At 61.1% G+C, this 17,841-nt stretch overlaps 4 protein-coding genes and 1 pseudogene across 5 annotated transcripts; all 5 read left to right on the top strand.

Annotated features, from left to right (window-relative positions):
• Nucleotides 1–484: 484 nt before the first annotated feature.
• Nucleotides 485–6,097, top strand: LBRM_15_1220 (conserved hypothetical protein; the record flags this gene model as incomplete). The annotated part of the gene is made up of 1 exon (XM_001563519.2): nt 485–6,097. The coding sequence occupies one exon, from the start codon at nt 485–487 to the stop codon at nt 6,095–6,097; it is 5,613 nt and encodes a 1,870-aa protein (XP_001563569.2).
• Nucleotides 6,098–7,240: 1,143 nt separating this feature from the next.
• Nucleotides 7,241–8,701, top strand: LBRM_15_1210 (conserved hypothetical protein; the record flags this gene model as incomplete). The annotated part of the gene is made up of 1 exon (XM_001563518.1): nt 7,241–8,701. One exon carries the CDS (start codon nt 7,241–7,243, stop codon nt 8,699–8,701), a length of 1,461 nt encoding a protein of 486 aa, XP_001563568.1.
• A 3,092-nt stretch (nt 8,702–11,793) lies between these two features.
• On the top strand, nt 11,794–12,969 carry LBRM_15_1200 (conserved hypothetical protein; the record flags this gene model as incomplete). The annotated part of the gene is made up of 1 exon (XM_001563517.1): nt 11,794–12,969. One exon carries the CDS (start codon nt 11,794–11,796, stop codon nt 12,967–12,969), a length of 1,176 nt encoding a protein of 391 aa, XP_001563567.1.
• Nucleotides 12,970–14,702: 1,733 nt separating this feature from the next.
• Nucleotides 14,703–15,227, top strand: LBRM_15_1190 (conserved hypothetical protein; the record flags this gene model as incomplete). The annotated part of the gene is made up of 1 exon (XM_001563516.1): nt 14,703–15,227. The coding sequence occupies one exon, from the start codon at nt 14,703–14,705 to the stop codon at nt 15,225–15,227; it is 525 nt and encodes a 174-aa protein (XP_001563566.1).
• A 402-nt stretch (nt 15,228–15,629) lies between these two features.
• LBRM_15_1180 lies at nt 15,630–17,477 on the top strand (annotated as a pseudogene). Its single transcript has one exon. A coding segment is annotated over exon 1 (1,848 nt).
• Nucleotides 17,478–17,841: the final 364 nt, after the last annotated feature.

Here is a 17,841-nt window from a genome sequence, read left to right as displayed (position 1 = left end):
CATGACCAATCGCTTCGCTCGTCCACTTCCTCCTCACACGCGCGCTTTGCTGCGTTGACGTATTGGGGGACTGACCGTACCACCATCGACTCTTTTTTCCTCTGTGGAGGGAGGCGTTGTTTCGCCACACCACCACCACCACCCCCCCCCCTCTCTCCCCCATCCGGTCCCGCGTGTACAGTCGGTGTAGACACCAGCTGAACCGCGACAAGACGATCTCTCTCGCTCTCTCTCTGTTGCAGCTTTACTCTTTGGAACCATCACCAGCGAGAGCAACGCTCCTCCACCACCCTACAGTCACTCTCAGTGCCTCTCATTAACGGCGCCCTCAGCACTGATCTTCATCTCAGCTTAAAGCACCGCATCATTTTTGCTCGTTGCTCTTCCCCACTGGTCGCCTCCCCCTCCCCCGCCCCCTCCTTCATTCTTCCCACTTTCCCCTCTCCGCGGCACAGGCGAGTGTGCGTAATCGCGCGCCATCACCATGGAAATCGATTCCTTGAAGATTCAACTGACGAATCTGCTTACCCTTCCCCATGACAGCGACACCAATGAAGATGATGCCGTCGTCGTCATCTTCGACTACATTCACGGCGCCCACAAGGTAGCCAACATGCTGTTACTGGAGGAGAGGCTCCCTGAGCTACAACAGTGCCTGCATCTCTGTCAAGCAGCCATCGGGGAGATCGCCTTGGGCCTCGTAGCAGAAACTACAACAGCAGCGGCCGACACAGCCTCAGAGGAGGCCGCCACTTCTGCTGGTGCTGCTCCGTCCACTACCCACGACACCTCAGGTCCTCTCGGTGCGAATGGGAAGGCTGTGGACTCAGTGCTGAGTTCCTCTTTGTTGCCCTCATCCCCGGGTACAACATCGAAGCCGCGGCGGACCCCGCTGGCTCTGCGCCGCGACAAAGACCGTCACGTCTTTTCGGTCTTGGCAAGCCGCACAGCGCGACTGCAGAAGCAGCTGGAGGCCTCTATGCGGGTCTGGCAGAACCGCAATACCAACCACCACCTCCACAAACTCAACCTGGAGTTCAGGGACGATGGCGTGGACGGGACACTAGACAGGTGCGAAGCCGCGGCGAGCATCTGCTTCGTTCAATGGCAGCTGCAACAGCTCCCCCATGCTGCTCCGATGACGCTGGCGCTTCCACCAACCTCCAGTCGTGGCGCTCCGGATAGCAGCGCGCAGATGCCTGCCATTCGCCCCCCGCCTCGGGCGACTCGCCTCTCCGCGCCTGTGCAGGGCGGCCACGGCGGGTCACCATCGCTCCGCCTTCCGTCGCTCAGCGCACTGGGGACGTTTGGCACCGCTCGCCAACAAGCGATCCTTGCCGCGCGGCCGCCCTCGCCACCACCGAGGCGCGGTATCGTCACTGGTGAACGGTCGAACCTCAACGGGTGGAGACCGCACACGTGTCTACCGCCCCTTGCTACTGACAGCCGCGCACTGGGCGAGGGTCGCTATCAAGCCCACGCCCTAGCTGGCGGTGCGCTGCACAAGCGTCTGCAGTCGACTAATCACGTTGGGACTCCCGCAGCCGAAGACAGGGAGGTGAAAAACGACGGCGGCATTCGTGCGGCTCAGCAGCTATACGGCACTCAGAACGAGGACAGTATTTCCCTCTACTCACATGACATACAGGAGAAGCGGCGTCGGTGGAGCTCCTCGGTGGCGGTGACCCAGCCAAGCCCCACCGCGTCCTATCACGCGACCCAACTGGCGTCGCGTACCATGGCGGTCAACGACGCTGATGAAAAGGAGGAGGCGGATGGATCGGTTGTGTACGACAGCGACGCCGGGGGTTGTGCTAGCGGCCAGGTCGGTTTCGCTCCCTTCCAAAGGCCGCATACGGGATGGCTGCTGCGGGCGGCACTGTCACGGCTAGGGTCCACCGCCAGTACCCACGTCCCCGCCTTGTCCCCCTCTTCCCCTTGGCGTGCCGGTGACGGCGTACCGTGTACCGCTGCCAGTGTCCTCGCTACCGACAGCCACACTCCACCTCCAGCCCAGTCTCCATCTAACCTGGCGGAGGCTTTTACGCCGCGGTGCCGTGTCCTGCCTGTGTCCACTAACGCGCCTGTCACGACATCCTCTGCGGCCAATGCGATGGACTCCTCGACACCGTTGCAGCTAAAGGCCGCTCGAGGCGTGCCGCGTGACGACGCGCACGCCGCGATAAGTGCCGCCTCTGCTTCGATCTTGACGCCATGCTCGGCATCCCTGGCGACGCCCAGCATGACTTCGGAGCTGCTGTCTCTCCAGTCGGACGCCACAGTCGCTGGCTCCCTCCCGCCTCTGACAGGGCTGGCGACAACAACGTCCACGATATCGGCCGACGCGGCTCGCGTGGTGCAAGCCGCTCGGCAAGCAATGCAGTTTGCGATGACGAGTCTGAAAGCGCAGCATCATCGTACTGCTCAGGCGTTGGAGCAGTACGATGACTTGGCTCTCTCCCGACTATCCTACAGCGCACGCCAATCCCTGATAGCGAGTTGTGCGCGACAAGCAACGCATGAGTGCGTGGGCGTACGCAGCAGCAGCACCGGCGGCAGCGGTGGAGACGAGAGCTCCGTGTGGATTGCTTCGCCCGCTTCGGTGGACACGCCTGCCACGCCAAACTGTTCCCTCGCCGCGGCGGTAGCGGTCACCATCGCAGAGCAACACCAGTTGCAGCACCGGAGGCCCCTGCCACCGTTGTGCCCATTGCCGTCGCAGCAGCTCAGCCCAGGTGCAGAACAGCAGCTTCGCGAACTCCACACGGAGTGCGAGCAGCAGCTGGCGGCTTCTGTGTTCAACGTGCGAGAGATGGAGGCGCGGTGGCTGGCACAACACCGGCAGCTGGAGGCTTGCGTCGCGTTGCCTCGTCTAAAGAACTCTGCAGAGTGCTGCCGGCACCACCGCCCTCACCCCACGCAGCGCAGTCTCTACGACCCGCCGCATTGTGAGAGCACCTGCCGACGCCCCGGTGAGCAATACAGTCACTCAAATTCTCGCGGGAGAGGGCACGCGCGGGGTGCAGCGCCCCTGCACACATTCTCCGTCCCACCCTCGCCAACATCGCCTGAGTGCAAGTCGCCGGTGGCCCCTACCGTCATGGCAGAAGCGGCGGCGGCGACAGCGACGGCGGTTATGCAACAGGGTGACGACCAGAGCGAGGACGGCGAGGCAACATCGCCGGCCTTAGGGCCTTCGCACACGGAGATCGTGGCTCCGAGTGGCATCACCGCGGCCTACCCATTTTCCGCCATCGCCGCTGTCTCTAGTGAGAAGGGAGTGAGCGAAGACGCTTCCGGGGATAGCTCTGTGCTGCGGAGTGCTGCGGAGACGATGCGGCCCGTCGCCACGGTACTCCCCCCCGCCAAGCACGCGACACAGGGGACACAGGAAAGTGGTGATGCAGCGGGGACAAGAATAGCCGTTGCTCTTGCTGCTGCCAGTGCACAGCCATCACAGCAGGGAAGGCACAGCGATGCAGGTGGCGCAGCGGGGCACTACACGTACAACGCAGCGGTGGACGCGCTGGTTTATGCCCGCCTGACTGCCAGGACCGATGCAGTCCCACCGCAGAAGGCACGAGCCTCCTTAGCCGCAGCAGAGGAGAGCGGGCCAAGCACCGTGGAGGAGACGCTCGTAGCATGGCGGTGCATGCTGCAGGCGATGGGCAGCACTTCGACAACGACGGCGGTCGTGCGTGGCTCAGGGATAAAGGCTGTGGAGATGAACGTGGGTGCAGCTTATTCTTGTCCTTCCCAAGCCAGCGTCTGTGAGGCAGCCGCAGCCGTAGCGCAACCGCCCAGCACAGCGAAGGGTGACGTGCGCCGCATGGGGAATTACATTCGTTGGTCAGCTGACTTGGTCCGCGGGCGCCGTACGCAGCGCGTCGTCTGCGAGGCGTTGCGTCAAGCCTCTAAGCACGTGCACCCCGGCGACCTCGTCCGTCCTGCGTGGGGGTCAGTCGCTGCTGCTCATCCGCAACCGTCGTTGTTGGAGCTTCCTGGTGTGTGCCTGACCGACGTGGATGAAGCGGAGGCGAGCACAAAGGCACTGGCGATGTGCCTTACAGCAAGCGCAAGCACAACCTCGCCGGCCCCCACGGGTGCGGCGGTCACCTTCAACTCTGCGGCACCGTCACCGCCAGCAACGGTCGGCCTTCTGAGGGACAATTCGAGTTTCAACAAGACGTCCCCCACGTTGAGCGTCTCGTCGTCGCAGCACACGCTCACTAGGTGGAGCAGGGGCAAAGACATCGCACCGTGGCTGCCGTCATCCGTTGACACTGCCAGCACCTCGCCACGCGACGTTACGTCTGAGGGGTCGTCAACAGCAGCGGTAACAGGTGTGCTCCGACAACTGCATGCGGCGTACCGCGCGAACGCCATGCTACGAGGCATCAAAGATTGGACAGCCGTGGCGCCAGTCCTCCTGGCCCGCTCGCTGCCGCTTAGCGTACGTGCAGTGCGCATTCAGAAGTGGTGGCGTCAGCGACTCGCCGTTCGCTTGTGCCAACAGCGCCGCTCTGCGCGGGAGACCTATCTCATCGAGGAGGAACGCCTCGATGCCGCCGCGCTGCGGCTGCAGCGGCAAATTCGTGTGCACTGGGCTCAGGAGGCCTCGGCGCGTCGCGCTGCGGCGTGTGCCGCCTGGACAGAGCACCGCGTGGCCGCCGAGCGGACCTCCACAAAGCACAGCGGCTTTGTCAACGACCTCGCAGGCGGCAGCGTCGCTTTTGGCGCCTCGAACTCGCTCACCTGGACGCCGCCTATGCACAGCCGTCTCGGCGGTGTCGTCGCACCTCACGTTTTCAGCAGCAGCGGCGGCGGCGGGGGGGCGTCGTCGTCGTCGCAGCCGGTGAGTCGTGCGCACTCAGCCCACATTGCGTCGGCGGCCGAGGTGGACAAGGGTGCCTCCATCTTCTTCCGCTCTGCCCTGGCCACCGTAGCCCCCGGCGACGACGATGCTGTAGATGGCGACCGCGGTCGGTGCGAGATGGCGTGTAGCTTGCCGTCAAGAACGAAAACAACGCCATTGTCGACGACCACACCAACAGAGGCGGTGTCAGCGATGGCTCTGACAGCCGCCGCGTCGCTGCCGGGGCACCTTGGCACAGCCAGTAAGCACCGACCCCTGCCAACGCATCGAACCTCAGGACTACAGACGCCGCTGGAGCTTCTCAACACTGCCGCACAGCGCATCCAACGGTGTTACCGACACCATCTCACAGCTCACACGGCACGCCTCTGTCAAGACGTGGAGGTACTCAGCGCCGTCCTCACACGACGGGCACCACTCGCCGCGATACGCATGACCCTGACTGCTTCACCGACCTCAAGCGTGGCTTTATCAGTCGCTGCTTCGGCACGAGAATCGGTCAACGCCCCTGATGCACTCGTCATGCGCAACCTCCTCGACCTCTGCACTGGAGATGTCTACGAGGCGCACCTGCAGCGCAGTCTTGCAGCACGGCGCCACGGCGACTACAAGACCGCACTGCACCACGTGTGTCTTCGGGACTTACAGCGTATTCGCCAGGAGCGCGAGCGCGAGCAGCAGCGATGGGAACGTCAGGTGCTGGAGGTGACCAAGACGATCCAGCGAGTTGGTCGAGGCTATTGGTGCCGGCGGTGGCTGCATGAGCGGGGGCTGAAGATGAGGCAGTCCGCCAGACATCACCAGATAGAGGTGCCGCGGTGCTCCCCCATGAGCGGGCTCCAAAGTGTGCAGCTTCTCAGCCCCAATGGCCTGGGCGCGCAGCGGGCGATGTCGGAGGATGACCTGTGTGCTCAGCTGGCTGGTGGCGAGGCGGTGTCGTCGCACATGATGTTGCGCTTGCGTGCAGTGCACCCGCAGTGGTTTGAGATCGCTGCGGATCCCACGAGTGCGCAGTACATCGCGTTGCACCGCACTCCCGCCCAGCTGGCCGCTGTCACCATAACGGAGGCGTTTGTGGCAGCCTTCGCTAGCCGCGCGGAGGTCTACAACAAGTACCGTCACGGGTGCGCAAAGAGTCTTCAGCTGGCGTGGCGTCTGCATCGAGCAAAGCTGCACGGCTGCCGCACACAGAGCCACATTGTCTCAGCAAGCGAATCATAACTGGCCGACTCTCCCAGATGCGTTAAGGCGCGTGTCCGTGTGCGGGAGGGGAGGGGTGGGTGGGGCGGTGGTAGTGTTGGCCGCTGTTGCTGCGGGCCCCCCCCTCTTCTTCGTTGCGGCCTCCTTTTGGGGGCTCTGTGTGTTTTCCACCCATCTGATGTACAGCACGGACGTGAGTCGGGTGGAGATGTGAGTGATACGCCACCCCTTCCCTCCGCTCCTCCACTCTCTCTCCCCCCTCCCCCCATCTGTAAAGGAAAAGGAGAGCATCAAGCGCCCGGTGCTCGCCTGTGCGTTTGTGCTGTGCGCCGCTGGCGCGGACGTCTGCGCACTCCTCCTCGCCTTCAACGCCGCTCTAAGCCGCGTACCTTCATGAAGGTGATTCTACAGCGATCCCAGCATACACGCAAGGCATGAATATACGTATGAGCGCGGAAGCAAGGCTGCTCACTCCCCCTTCCCCTCTCTGTACAGACGAGGTACGGCGTAAGAGTCTGCTCCACCTCCACAGCGTTGACGTCGTCGTGCAGTGTTCTCGAAGAGAGAAAGCGTGTAGGGGAAAGGAGTGAGGCAGTGCGTCGCACATTGCCCTGCAGAGGGTGTTTGGCACCATCGACCTCGGCCGTCACCTTCGTTCTCTTACATCCTCCTCGCCAATCGTTCTCCTCTCTCTCTCTCCCCCTGACTGTGCGCAATCATTCCCCTCACCCCGTCCTCTCCCTACCTGCGTGTTTGCACGCTATTCCGTTGTGCTCGTCTTTGGTGAGTAGTGCGCCCTCAGCAGCAAACAGACCACCTCGGGAGGAGGAAGGAGACGCACTTGTGCGCGCCTCCCCCCTCCCTCCTACGGCCTTCACCCTCTCCCTCCCTCCAGATCAGCTCATCAGCTGCTGGGCTAGAAAGTGGACGGAGAGGAGAGGACAACCAACGGCAACAGTTTTACTTGCCGCTCTGTTGTGCAGCAGCCCTCCCTACACCCCACCCTCTTAGCGGGTGGGTTTTCCCTACACCCTTCTCCTCCCTGTGTAGGTGTGGTCCTCCTGCCGCGTGCAGATGCCCACGACGTCGTCACTTCTGAGTTCGTCGTGCGTTCGCCGCGCCGCCGTCGCCGTAACGGCGCGAGCGTTGCGGCCCACCTCGAATATGTCCTCCCGAGTACGTATCACCGTGGCCAACGCCGCGGCAGACGGTGGCGCGAACGTCCTACGGCCTCCATACCCGACGGAGGGCGGCAGCGTTCCGATCTACTCGATGATGCACGGACAGATCGACAAGCGGAACTGGGTGTTTCGCAACCCGCAGTGGTGCGAACTGTGCAACGAACCAGTGTCGCGCTGGTTGGATCATCAGAGTCGCAAGGACCACGCGCTGCTGGATCTACACTACTCGCAGCTGGCCGAGTGGCCGCGTCGGTGGAACCCCGAGGCGGTCCTGTCAACCTTCATGGAGCACCTCGGAATCGACAGCGTGGAGCCGTACCACGCGCTCTTCTCCAAGCTGGACAGAGAGGGCCGCACTGAGCTCTATGCGATACTCGTCAAGCTGGAAGAGGCTGGCATGGTGCACTTTGGCAGCAGCCGTGACACCTACCTTAGCCGCATGGTGGGTGGGATGCGCGGGTTCGACCATCAAGGAGCGCTGGTGCTGCACGAGTGCCTAATGGGACCATTTCTGCGGCTCTTTCCGAACGGCCTCATACAGGACTACTCCAACCTCCTCGACTTCATGTCGTGCAGCTACAATATGGAGACGGTATACGACATGTGCGGCATGTACACGCTGGACAAGGTGGCACTGCGAGAGCACTACGGCCCGAGCTCGCCAGCCGCGATGGGGCTGGGCGGCGTCGCGACGAGCTCCTCCGCGTCGCGCGGCTACGAAAACGATTTGCTTGCGTCTTGGGCTGCCAATGCATCGTCGTCGTCCGCCGCCTCCGACAGCACGACCGGCGCTGCGAGCACCTCAGGTAATGACAGCAACGCCACGACCCGATTGGCGCAGCTACAAGCGGCACGGGCTGCCAAGTTGCAAGAGAAGTCAGAGGAGGAGGCCTTCTCGCGCAAGAGCGCATTTGTGCGTCAACTCCTTGGGCAGTTGCGGTGGCTGCTGATGCCAGAACAAGAGCACCCGGCCGGCTTCACATTCCCGCCGCACATCATCACCCTGGGTGAGCTGTGCCTGAAGGGACTGGTGGTCGCGATTATCGAAGCACGCCTCTGCGAGTACATGGTGCGGGCCGAGCCTGTCTGGCTTTCCTTCGGCCTCGAGCGGCGGCAGCTAAAGCGCAACGCAATCGCAAACGCCGACGACGTAGTCCCACGACTTGTGCGATACTCCTACCGCCCCATGGCCCAGGACCTGCGTGACCTGTACTCCACCCAACCAAGTGCCCTTGATGCACTGGTCCAGGCGGGCCTAGTAAAGAAGAAGCTCCCGACGCTGAAGGCCTTTGGGGAGTGCGAGAAAGCACCTAACTCTGCAAAGCCACTTCAAGGTGGAGTGGCAGCGGAGGACAGCTCGCGTGCCAGGCCCTCGTCGGGACTCGCCCCCTCTGCTGCAAGCAAGCGACTGCAGTCGACTCTCGTTTCCAGGCAACCGCAGTGAAAAGAAGCGCAAAACAGTGAGGGAAGGCGCCTCGCGGCTGTGAGCGAAGTGATGCGGTAGAGGATGGTAGGGTAGGGCGCTAGGGGCGGCGCCACGGCACCACGAATTCAATGCCCTCTCCCTCCTCTCTCTCTCTCCCACCGCCCCAAAACGAATGAACAGCACGTGTTTCGCCGCCGCATCGTTGACGCCCCGCCTAGCGCTGCTTGTCTCCTCTCCTCAGACGTAACGGTGATGGTCCTTCGCGTCACTTGCCGCCTTTTCTACTACCCAACGCCTCCTTCCGGCTTGGATGTGTCCTCCCATCCGCCAACAAAATGGTGGTGGCTGCCGTGCCGGCGGGTGCGCAACAGAAGTGTGTGTGTATGTGTGTGTGTGTGTGTGTGTAGCCGTGCACAGCCAGCTCTGGTGCATCATGAACACAATGAAAAGTGAGCGAAAATGTCTTACATCCGTTAGTGCGCCTCTCCCCACCTCCACCTCCCCCCCCCCCTTTGCCACCAAACAGCTTCCCTCCCTCCGCCGGTATCGTGCGCTCAGCGGCTTTCTCCTATGCACCCACCATCTCTCTCTCCTATCACGCGAGCCTCTCTTCACTCTCCCTTCTCCCTCTGTTCCCACCCCCACCTCCCGCGCAGGCCTCTCCCTCGTGACCATGCACCACAGCCCCTTCATTGTTGGCGCCTGGGTGTGTTTGGGTGTCTGCTTCAGCACAGCTGCGGCGCCTCGCCCTCCATCTCTGTTGCCTCTTGCTCTTCCACCCCCCTTCACCATCCCTCTGTCTCTCTGACGGCTCCCTCCGTCCCGTCTTGGTCCCTCGATAGCGTCACGCACAGCGCACCACGTGAATCTGTGTGCGCAGGCTTTGCTGAGCACTCGACACCAGTACTGCCCCTCTCCCCTCATGGAGTTTGTCCACACACACTCTCTCTATGTATGTGCATGCCGTTGGGCAAGTGACAAGGATGACGAAAGACCGACACATCACGATCACGCTCAGCTGGCGTGGTGGAAAGTGTCGAAGACGCTTCGCGCAAGTGGCGGGGTGCGCCTGTGGCAACAACGATCCTGGAGTCTCCCCATAGGCCATACGCGCGCGGACGTCAGCGTCTCCAGCACCGACGCTTTGAATGGCTCCACGTGACACGCTCTCGTCGTCTCCAGCATCAGCGGCCTGCCACAACGCAGGCACATTTGAGCTCGGCCCTGGTACTCGCTGGCGGTGCCTTCTTCACGCCTCCCCTCTCTCGGTACGGTGACAGCGGCGCAGCGTCACTTTTGTGGGTCGTGGTCGCATAGGGTGAACGGTGGTAGCGACTCAGAAAGCAGCGATGGCCGCCATGGCACAGCGCTGGCATCACCGACGGAGTGCGCCGCTGAACCGAATAACGTAGGCGCATCGAAGAAGCACTCGATAATGGCCAACAACCGCGACTCCGCTGACAGCCTCGATGTGGCGAGCTGGCTGGAAAGCGGCAAAGACGACGGGACCCCGGACAGCACCTCCGGCACAGCGCTGCCGTGGACAGCAAATACCGCGATTAATGAGAGTGCGCTGCGGAGGAGGTAAGGCTGGCGATGATGACGGCGCTGCTGCGTCACCGTCGCTGTGCGGCATGCAGTTCCTTGTGTAGCACTTCATAAAAGAAACGGTGGGCACCTTTTACTCGGGCTATTTTTTCAGTGCATTGTGGATTTTGACTAGCACAAGGCGAGTCGCTTTACCACGCAGCACCATCTCTTCTCCATGGCACGGGACATCTGCCGAGTCAAGTGACGCTCCTCTGGCTATGGGCGTACCTTAGCGCTCAAGCGGGACACATTCTCACACGCTGCCTCCTCGCTACACATATCGGCGTCGCAGGTAGAGTACCTGGAGATCATGCGGGGCTGGGCAAACGTCGAGCTCCCTCGCCGAGGTGCTCAGCTCCAACGTGAACATCGTTGTAGCTGCTCTTCTAGATCTCGTTATGCCAGGAAACCGAGCGGATACGTGTGCTGGCAGTGCTCAGCGCTTTCTTCATTCCGCTAATCTCCATTGCTTCCTGGTCTACGGCATGAGCGTTGAAGACCTGCCAGGGGCTGCGCGCAGGTCGAACGGCGGCATTTTGTACACTGTGCTGAGGTTCATAGTGGTGCTGTGCATCCTCAGGTAGTTCTGCTTCAATCGATTGAATTAGCTCTGTGAGAAGGGGAATAGGGAGGGGGAGGCGTACCACACACTTGCTGACGTGACATCGACATACACCAGCGCCACCCCAGTCTCTCCATCCCCTCTCCTTCTTCCTCTTGCACCCCCGCCCCTCCATCCACTCCTACCGACTCTCGTCCCGTGTCTTGCAGAAAATATGAGCCGCTACACTCACCCCCCTCACACACACACACACACGAAGAGAGAACGGCAGCAAATGAAAAAAGGTCAAGCGGAAAGCGGAAACACAGGAATGCGCGCTGCAATGAAGTTGTTCAAGAGGATGAGCGAAGCGGAGAAGCTCCACGTCCGCGCGTGTCTGTCTATAAACCCGGCGTATATCAGCGCACCCCCCCCCCCTCTTTGTGTCGTATTGGAGGGAGGAGAGGGGGAGGGGGAAGCGCGTTTCATCACACGGCACTGAAAACGAAGCGAGTTGCGCGGTACGCGAGGTGGATGCCTTTTCTTTCTCTCGCGTACCTCTCTCCTCTGCTGAATCCGCGCCCCTTAACGTCTACGTCATGTCTGTCTCGTGTTGCCCTTCTCCTTGCTTATATGCGGTACCTCACACCCCTGTCTCTTTCTCCCTCCCACCACCCAAGAAGGGGGCCTCGCTCGGGTGTGTCATCGCACCGCTCCCACAAGCGCTGTAGCCTCCCAGAAGGACAACCACGGAGACCAAGACACAAGAGACACACAACTAGCCAGGGAAAGGGAGGGGCGTACTGTGACCCCTCTCCTCTTGTCCTCTACTCCACACACACACGCCACACGCAGAGAGAGAGAGAGAGACAAGCCTCTTTCAAAGCTCTGCGCATCGTACACTTCATTTGTTTCCTCCGTTCCCTTGAAGCTGCACGCCCCTCTCCCCCACTTCTCTGATCGCCTCCCTGTTGGACCAATGCTGCAGCGCACCGGCGTCTCGCGCTGTTTCGGCAAGGCGCTCTACGGACCCTCGTCGACTCTCCCCGGTGACTTCTACCACTGCTGCGCGGCGCACTTCAAAGTGCACCTACACGAGGAGACCTTCATCGGCACTCGGTCTTCGCAGCTCCGCGGCCTCTTCCTCTCCCACTCCCGCACCACCCCGCTGCCGGCCAACAAACCACTCGCCACCATCCCCCTCTCAGCGCTCTTAACTGTGTCGAATATGGCGACGATGCCCAATGGCCTACCGCACATAACGCTGGCGAAGGTGCGGGACGCCATCGCGGATGATGAGTTCCGCATTATGGCCCCGCAATTCTACCTGGGGCTGCAGATGAGCGCCATCATCGCTGCGATTCCTGACATAACACGCGTACGCTCGGCCGTGGAGGTGAGTCAGGCAGCACAGATTCTAAGCGCCGGAGCCACGCCGTATGCCCGCATGCTGGACGATGAAGACTTCAACGAGGAATTCGTGTTTGGTATGTATGGCATGGCCCTCGACTCGTGGCAACGCGCGAGCTACGAAGAGATGACCAAGAAGTACCATCTTGCTCTGACAGCCATCCATGAGACCTTTAACCTGCCCTTCAAAATCGAGCACCTTCAGCGCATCACACGGCTGGTGCTGGCGCGAGTGGAGCATGTGCCACCCTCCGACTACTACGGCGGGAGCCTTTTTCTCCGGCGACTGCAGCGTCGGTGGCGACGATTGAGGAAGATACCGGAACCAGCGGAGGTGGCGCTGGTGCCGTACTTGGACCTCGTGAATCACAGCAATCGGCCGAACTGCGCCGTTCGCATTGGCCCCTCCTCCGTGCTCGGTGGTGAGGGCGCCATCACCCTCGTCACGCTGCGCGACGTGCTGCCGGGGCAGGAGCTGTGCCGGCATTACAACTTTGCGCTGAATCGAGCGAGTGCGCTCTTCCGCTACGGCTTCTTGCCGTTTGACCTCATCTCCATCGTCGACCACGATGCCGTGGACGAGCACGTCATGAAGTCGCGGGACATGTTCCGGCCGAAGTCGGAGGAACAGCTGGAGCAGCAGCGGCAGGAGGCCAAGGAGGTGGCGCGGCTAGAGAAGTTGTTCCAAGCTGCGAAGCAGAGACGCGGCGACAGCGGCGCAGGGGTCGGCGCCTCAAGTGCCTGACATCCCAATCCTATCCTGAGCGACCGCGTCTCTGCCTCGCAAGAGGTCACGCGCCGCCTGATAGGTTTTCCCTGCAGCCACCACCACCACCGCCCCCGCTCTTTGGTGGCTGGTGACGTAGGTGGATGCGTCTTCCGTTCCGGAGTGTCCTTATCTGTCTGTGTCTGTGTGTGTGTGTGTGTGTGTGTGTGTGTGTATGTGTATGGGCGTGTGCGTGGCTCTGCAAGTGTAGCGGATGTGCGAAGGAGAGGCGGGGGAAGGGGGGAGCCATCCATGCATGCCCCTCCCCCCTGTGCCCTCGACGGAGATGGCAGATGCGGACAGCGAGAGCCCCCGGTCAACAACACCGTTCTGAAGCAGGCCTCTGGATCCTGAAGCGCGAAGAGGGTGCGCACGCGCTGTCTAGAACAGCTGGCACGGTACATCACACATCCACGCAAGGCACCCAGAGGCCGGCAGAGCACCGGTGATGAGCGGAACAGAGGCGCAGAGATCCACACCGATCGATTCCAATGCACGTGAGTGCAAAGCATACGGCATCCTCCACATCCAACCGGCTGCGCTGATGAAGCAGAGAAGCTAAAAGCATGACGAGAGCGCTCCGCATTGTATCATCGAGCCCCCCGGACTCCGCTGTGGAGAGTCACCATCTCATGTTATGGAATGCTACGGTGTGACGCGGCAGAGGGTAAAGCATGGCCCGCAGGCAGGCTCTTAGATGGCTCTGACCTGCAGCTGGCAGACTTCCTCCTCAAGCTCACCCGGCATGCGCCTAGACCACCTCCTGTTACCCGCATGACAGACACCACAGCCTCCGTCCTCGGCAGGACCCTGAAGGCGGCCCGCTCGGATCAAGGCGTGCAGTCCACCCGAGTCCGTGTGGCGCCGATCGCGCAGCACGTATGCGACGGAGGGACAACAAAAGCCCCTTAGGCGCATGGCCCCACCCACTGGCAGATCGGATCGCCCGAGGACGACGAGGGCTTGACCGCGGTGCTGCACAGAGGCAAGCGGGTGGGCGGTGGTTTCTGTCCGCGTCTGTTTTGCTGACGTGTTCGGGGGGTGGAAGAGAGACGCTGAGGGACGAAAGAGAAGGCGGCGGTGCACCCATGGATGGTGTGCGGTGCGAGATGAGTGGCGGGGCTGCTAAAAGGTGGTGGTTACTCAGTGGCGGGTGTTTGGCAGGGGGGAGAACACGCGGGGCAGAAAATGCGAGGAGACGAGACCGTCGAGTGGACGGTGTGCCGCGAGGCGCAGTCGGGTCTGGACACCAGCCGTTCCCTGTGGAGAAGACTCCATTCCCCCCCCCCCCACCACCACCACCTTCATAAAAGGGACTGTGCTTGTGGCTGCGGTGAGTATCCACAGAGGGAGGAATACGCTTCTCTCCTCGCAGAGTGAACAGTATCCACTCCACCACCACCATCACCCCCACCCTTTACTATGTGCTTGTTGGCCTCTCACATTGCGAGATCTCCCTCTCCCTCTCACCTTTACCTTGGCCCACGCGCGCCCCGCTCCCCGCCCTCACGCCTTGGATCTGCTCATCGCTTTTCTTCAGAAGGCGGCCTAGTCTTTCCAGCCACGCATACGCGCACACATCGGGGCCCGCATACTTTAGCTGCTTTATTTTCACTCGCCACCCAGTCGCAACAACTCGTCTGAGCAAACACCAACGCGAAGGGGAGGGCGACATCACCGCCGCTACTCCTTACAACGAGAGAGAGAGAGAGATGGAGCCGTCAGTGCGGGAGAGCGTCTCGCGCATTCCGCTGTTGAAGACGAAGGCGGGCCCACGTGATGGTGACAAGTGGACAGCGCGGCTTAAAGAGGAGTACGCCTCCCTAATCGCCTATGTCGAGAACAACAAGGCGAGCGACTCGCACTGGTTTCAGCTGGAGAGCAACCCGCAAGGGACACGCTGGTACGGCACCTGCTGGACCTACTATAAGAACGAAAAGTACGAGTTCGAGATGAACTTCGACATCCCGGTCACGTACCCGCAGGCACCCCCGGAGATTGCGCTGCCGCAGCTTGAGGGGAAGACAGTGAAGATGTACAGGGGCGGCAAGATCTGCATGACGACGCACTTTTTCCCCCTGTGGGCACGCAATGTGCCGTACTTCGGCCTCAGCCACGCCCTTGCCCTCGGACTTGGGCCGTGGCTATCGATTGAGGTGCCGGCTATTGTTGAAGAAGGGCGTCTGAAGCCCGCCAGTGCAGCTGCGTTGTCCACGACTGCTGAGCATAGCAAGTGATGGGGTGGGGATCTGCAACGAGAACAGAACAGGAGAGAGCAGCCGGAGAGTAGGGTGGGAGGGGGGGAACACGGTACTGTCGCACATCCACCATATCTCTAGGAAACGAGAAGGAGGCAGCTTTACTGAGTGTGTGCGGTGTGGCAAGAGGGAGAAGCGGAGACTCAGTTGGAGGGAAAGCAGGTAAGCCGCATAGGATTGCGTAATTTGGGGGCTCTTTCCTCCTCCCAACCTCCCACTTCCTCCTTCACTCAAGCACTCCTCTTGCTCTGAACGCCTCTTCCCCCATCTCCTCCTCACCTCTCTGCCGTCTCGCCTTCCTCCACTCTCAATCGACAAACAAGAGAGGGGCGTACGCGGCATACGCACAAAGATGCTCTCTCACACTCTCCAGAGCAGTGAACCACGAGGCGGTACATCACTCACGCGCATGTCCATGGAGGCCTGTGTGGTGGCGTGCGAGCACGACACAGAGTCTTTACATCAACGCGGCAAGCATGTAGCAGAAAAGGCGCTGCGAAGCGTGTATGCTCCTACGCCGTGTATTTACACTCACGTGAACCTTCTCCCCTCTTCTCTCCTCCTCTAACCCCCCCCCTACCACTACATCCTGCCCCCCTCCCTCCCCCTCCACACACACACACACACACGTCGCTCAAGTCCTTAAGCTACCCCCCCCCCCCCGACCCCCTGGACCTCACGTCCTTCTTCACTTCCTACCCGCAGATTGGCGTGACCCTCGCGCACCTTTCACACACGCACGGCGCAGCCGTCCCCTATTACCAGGCGGCGGGCAGGGCTCGCAAGTGGTAGCCAATGACCGCGGGCGAGTTCTATGTGTACGTCGTCGCGTTCATGTGCGGCGTGTCCATGATGATGCCCACCAATGCCATCTTCTCCGCGCCTGGATACATTATGACGTACTACCGCTACGCCATGCACGACCCGGACGCGGTTCCGCGGCATGCGAACTTCTGGAACAACGTCATGACCTACTACAACATCATTAGTCTCTCGACAAGCCTGGTCATAGAGCCGCTGACGCTGCTCAGCTGGTTCCGCCGCATCCCGATTAAGACGCGTCTGTTCAGTGGCCTGCTCATCCTCATCATGGAGGTTATCGTGTTGATGGTGGTGCCTGTACGTGGCACCAATGAGGCTGGTGCGGTGGCAACGCTCTGCTGCAGCGGCTTCATTGGCGGCCTCGGCAAGAGCATCTTCGATCTCACGACGTACGCCATGTTTAGTGCCTTCCCCTCGAGCTTCACGTTGATCATGATGGGTGGGGTCGGCGTTTCTGGCGTCTTGACCTCGCTGCTGCAGATCGTCGTAAAGGGTGTGCTGCCGGACACGTACGAGGGCGTGGAAAAGCAGTCAAAGCTCTACTACGGCCTGGACTTGGGTATCCACGCCGCAACCTTTGTTGCGTTGTTTCTGCTCCGCTACAACAGCTTCGCTAAGAGCCACTTCGGTGATCTCGGTAGTGCAAAGAGCAAGACGGGCACCGGCAGCCTGGGGACAGTGCTCCACAGACCCTACGAGCACCTGGATGAGGAGGAGAGTCACAAGTCTTCGGTGAGCAGGGAGCCGGCCACGGATGAGCTGCAAATGTCCTCCGCCAAGTCAGAGGGCTCGGCTACAGAGCAGAACAGACTCGACGAATACCTGGATGGGGCGAGAAAGGATAGGTGGCCGAGTGAGGGGGGACGCCCGAAGAGCAACGAGATGCTCGTGGCCACCGCCATCGTCAGCACGCTGCGCTGTATCAAGTGGATGTTCGTCGCCTGCGGCTTTGATTTCCTGATCACGATGTTCCTGTTCCCCAGTATCGCCGTTAGCGCGTTCCCGAACTCGAAGTGGTTTGCAACAATCGCTGTGCTCATCTTCAATGTGTTCGATATGCTCGGCCTCTTCTCACCGTCGCTGAAGTTCATGTGGCCGCGGTCGCGCAAGCAGCACTGGATCGTGGCGGCATCCTTTGCACGCGTCATCTTCGTGCCGCTGCTGCTCCTGCACTCGTACCACTACATCCCGGGAGAGGCGTATGGCTACGTGATGCAAGTTATCCTCGGCTTCTCGAACGGCTACGTGGTCTCGATGGCGCTGGTGCTTGGCCCGCAGTCGAAGGGCATCGACGATGACGGCAAGCGCTTCGTTGCCGGTACTCTGATGGGCATCTCCATCCTCGTCGGCGGCGTGATTGGTACCCTTCTCAGCATCATGACGCAGGCCATCCGCGAGCGGTACTAAAGTCTCCCGTCAAGGCATTCAAGTGGAGGTGCAGGGATGTCTACGTGTGCGAATGTGGGTGTTTCGCTCTCTAGTTATGGCGCGCACTCACACCTGCGGCACGCACACGCACACGTGTTTTTTTTGCCTTTTCTTCTTCATCTTGCTGACAATGTAACCCATTTGTCTCCTTCCTTCTCCCTCATGTCGTATTGTCTTTCAGTTCTGCTTGGTTTGCTGTGTTCCTTCATTTTGGGGGGGGGGAGTGGGGCAAGTCCTCTTGGGCGTCTCACCGCGTACGTGTTTTCTCCCTCCCTCCCCCCCCCTCCTTCCCCTCCCCTCCTCCCCCTCCCTTTTTTCAGTCGCTTATTTGCCATGATCTCCT

This window comes from Leishmania braziliensis, chromosome 15, assembly GCF_000002845.2.
Source record: "Leishmania braziliensis MHOM/BR/75/M2904 complete genome, chromosome 15".
NCBI lineage: Eukaryota > Euglenozoa > Kinetoplastea > Trypanosomatida > Trypanosomatidae > Leishmania > Leishmania braziliensis.
Note: the sequence above shows the minus strand (reverse complement) of the source record. Positions and strands in the feature narration are given on the sequence as shown.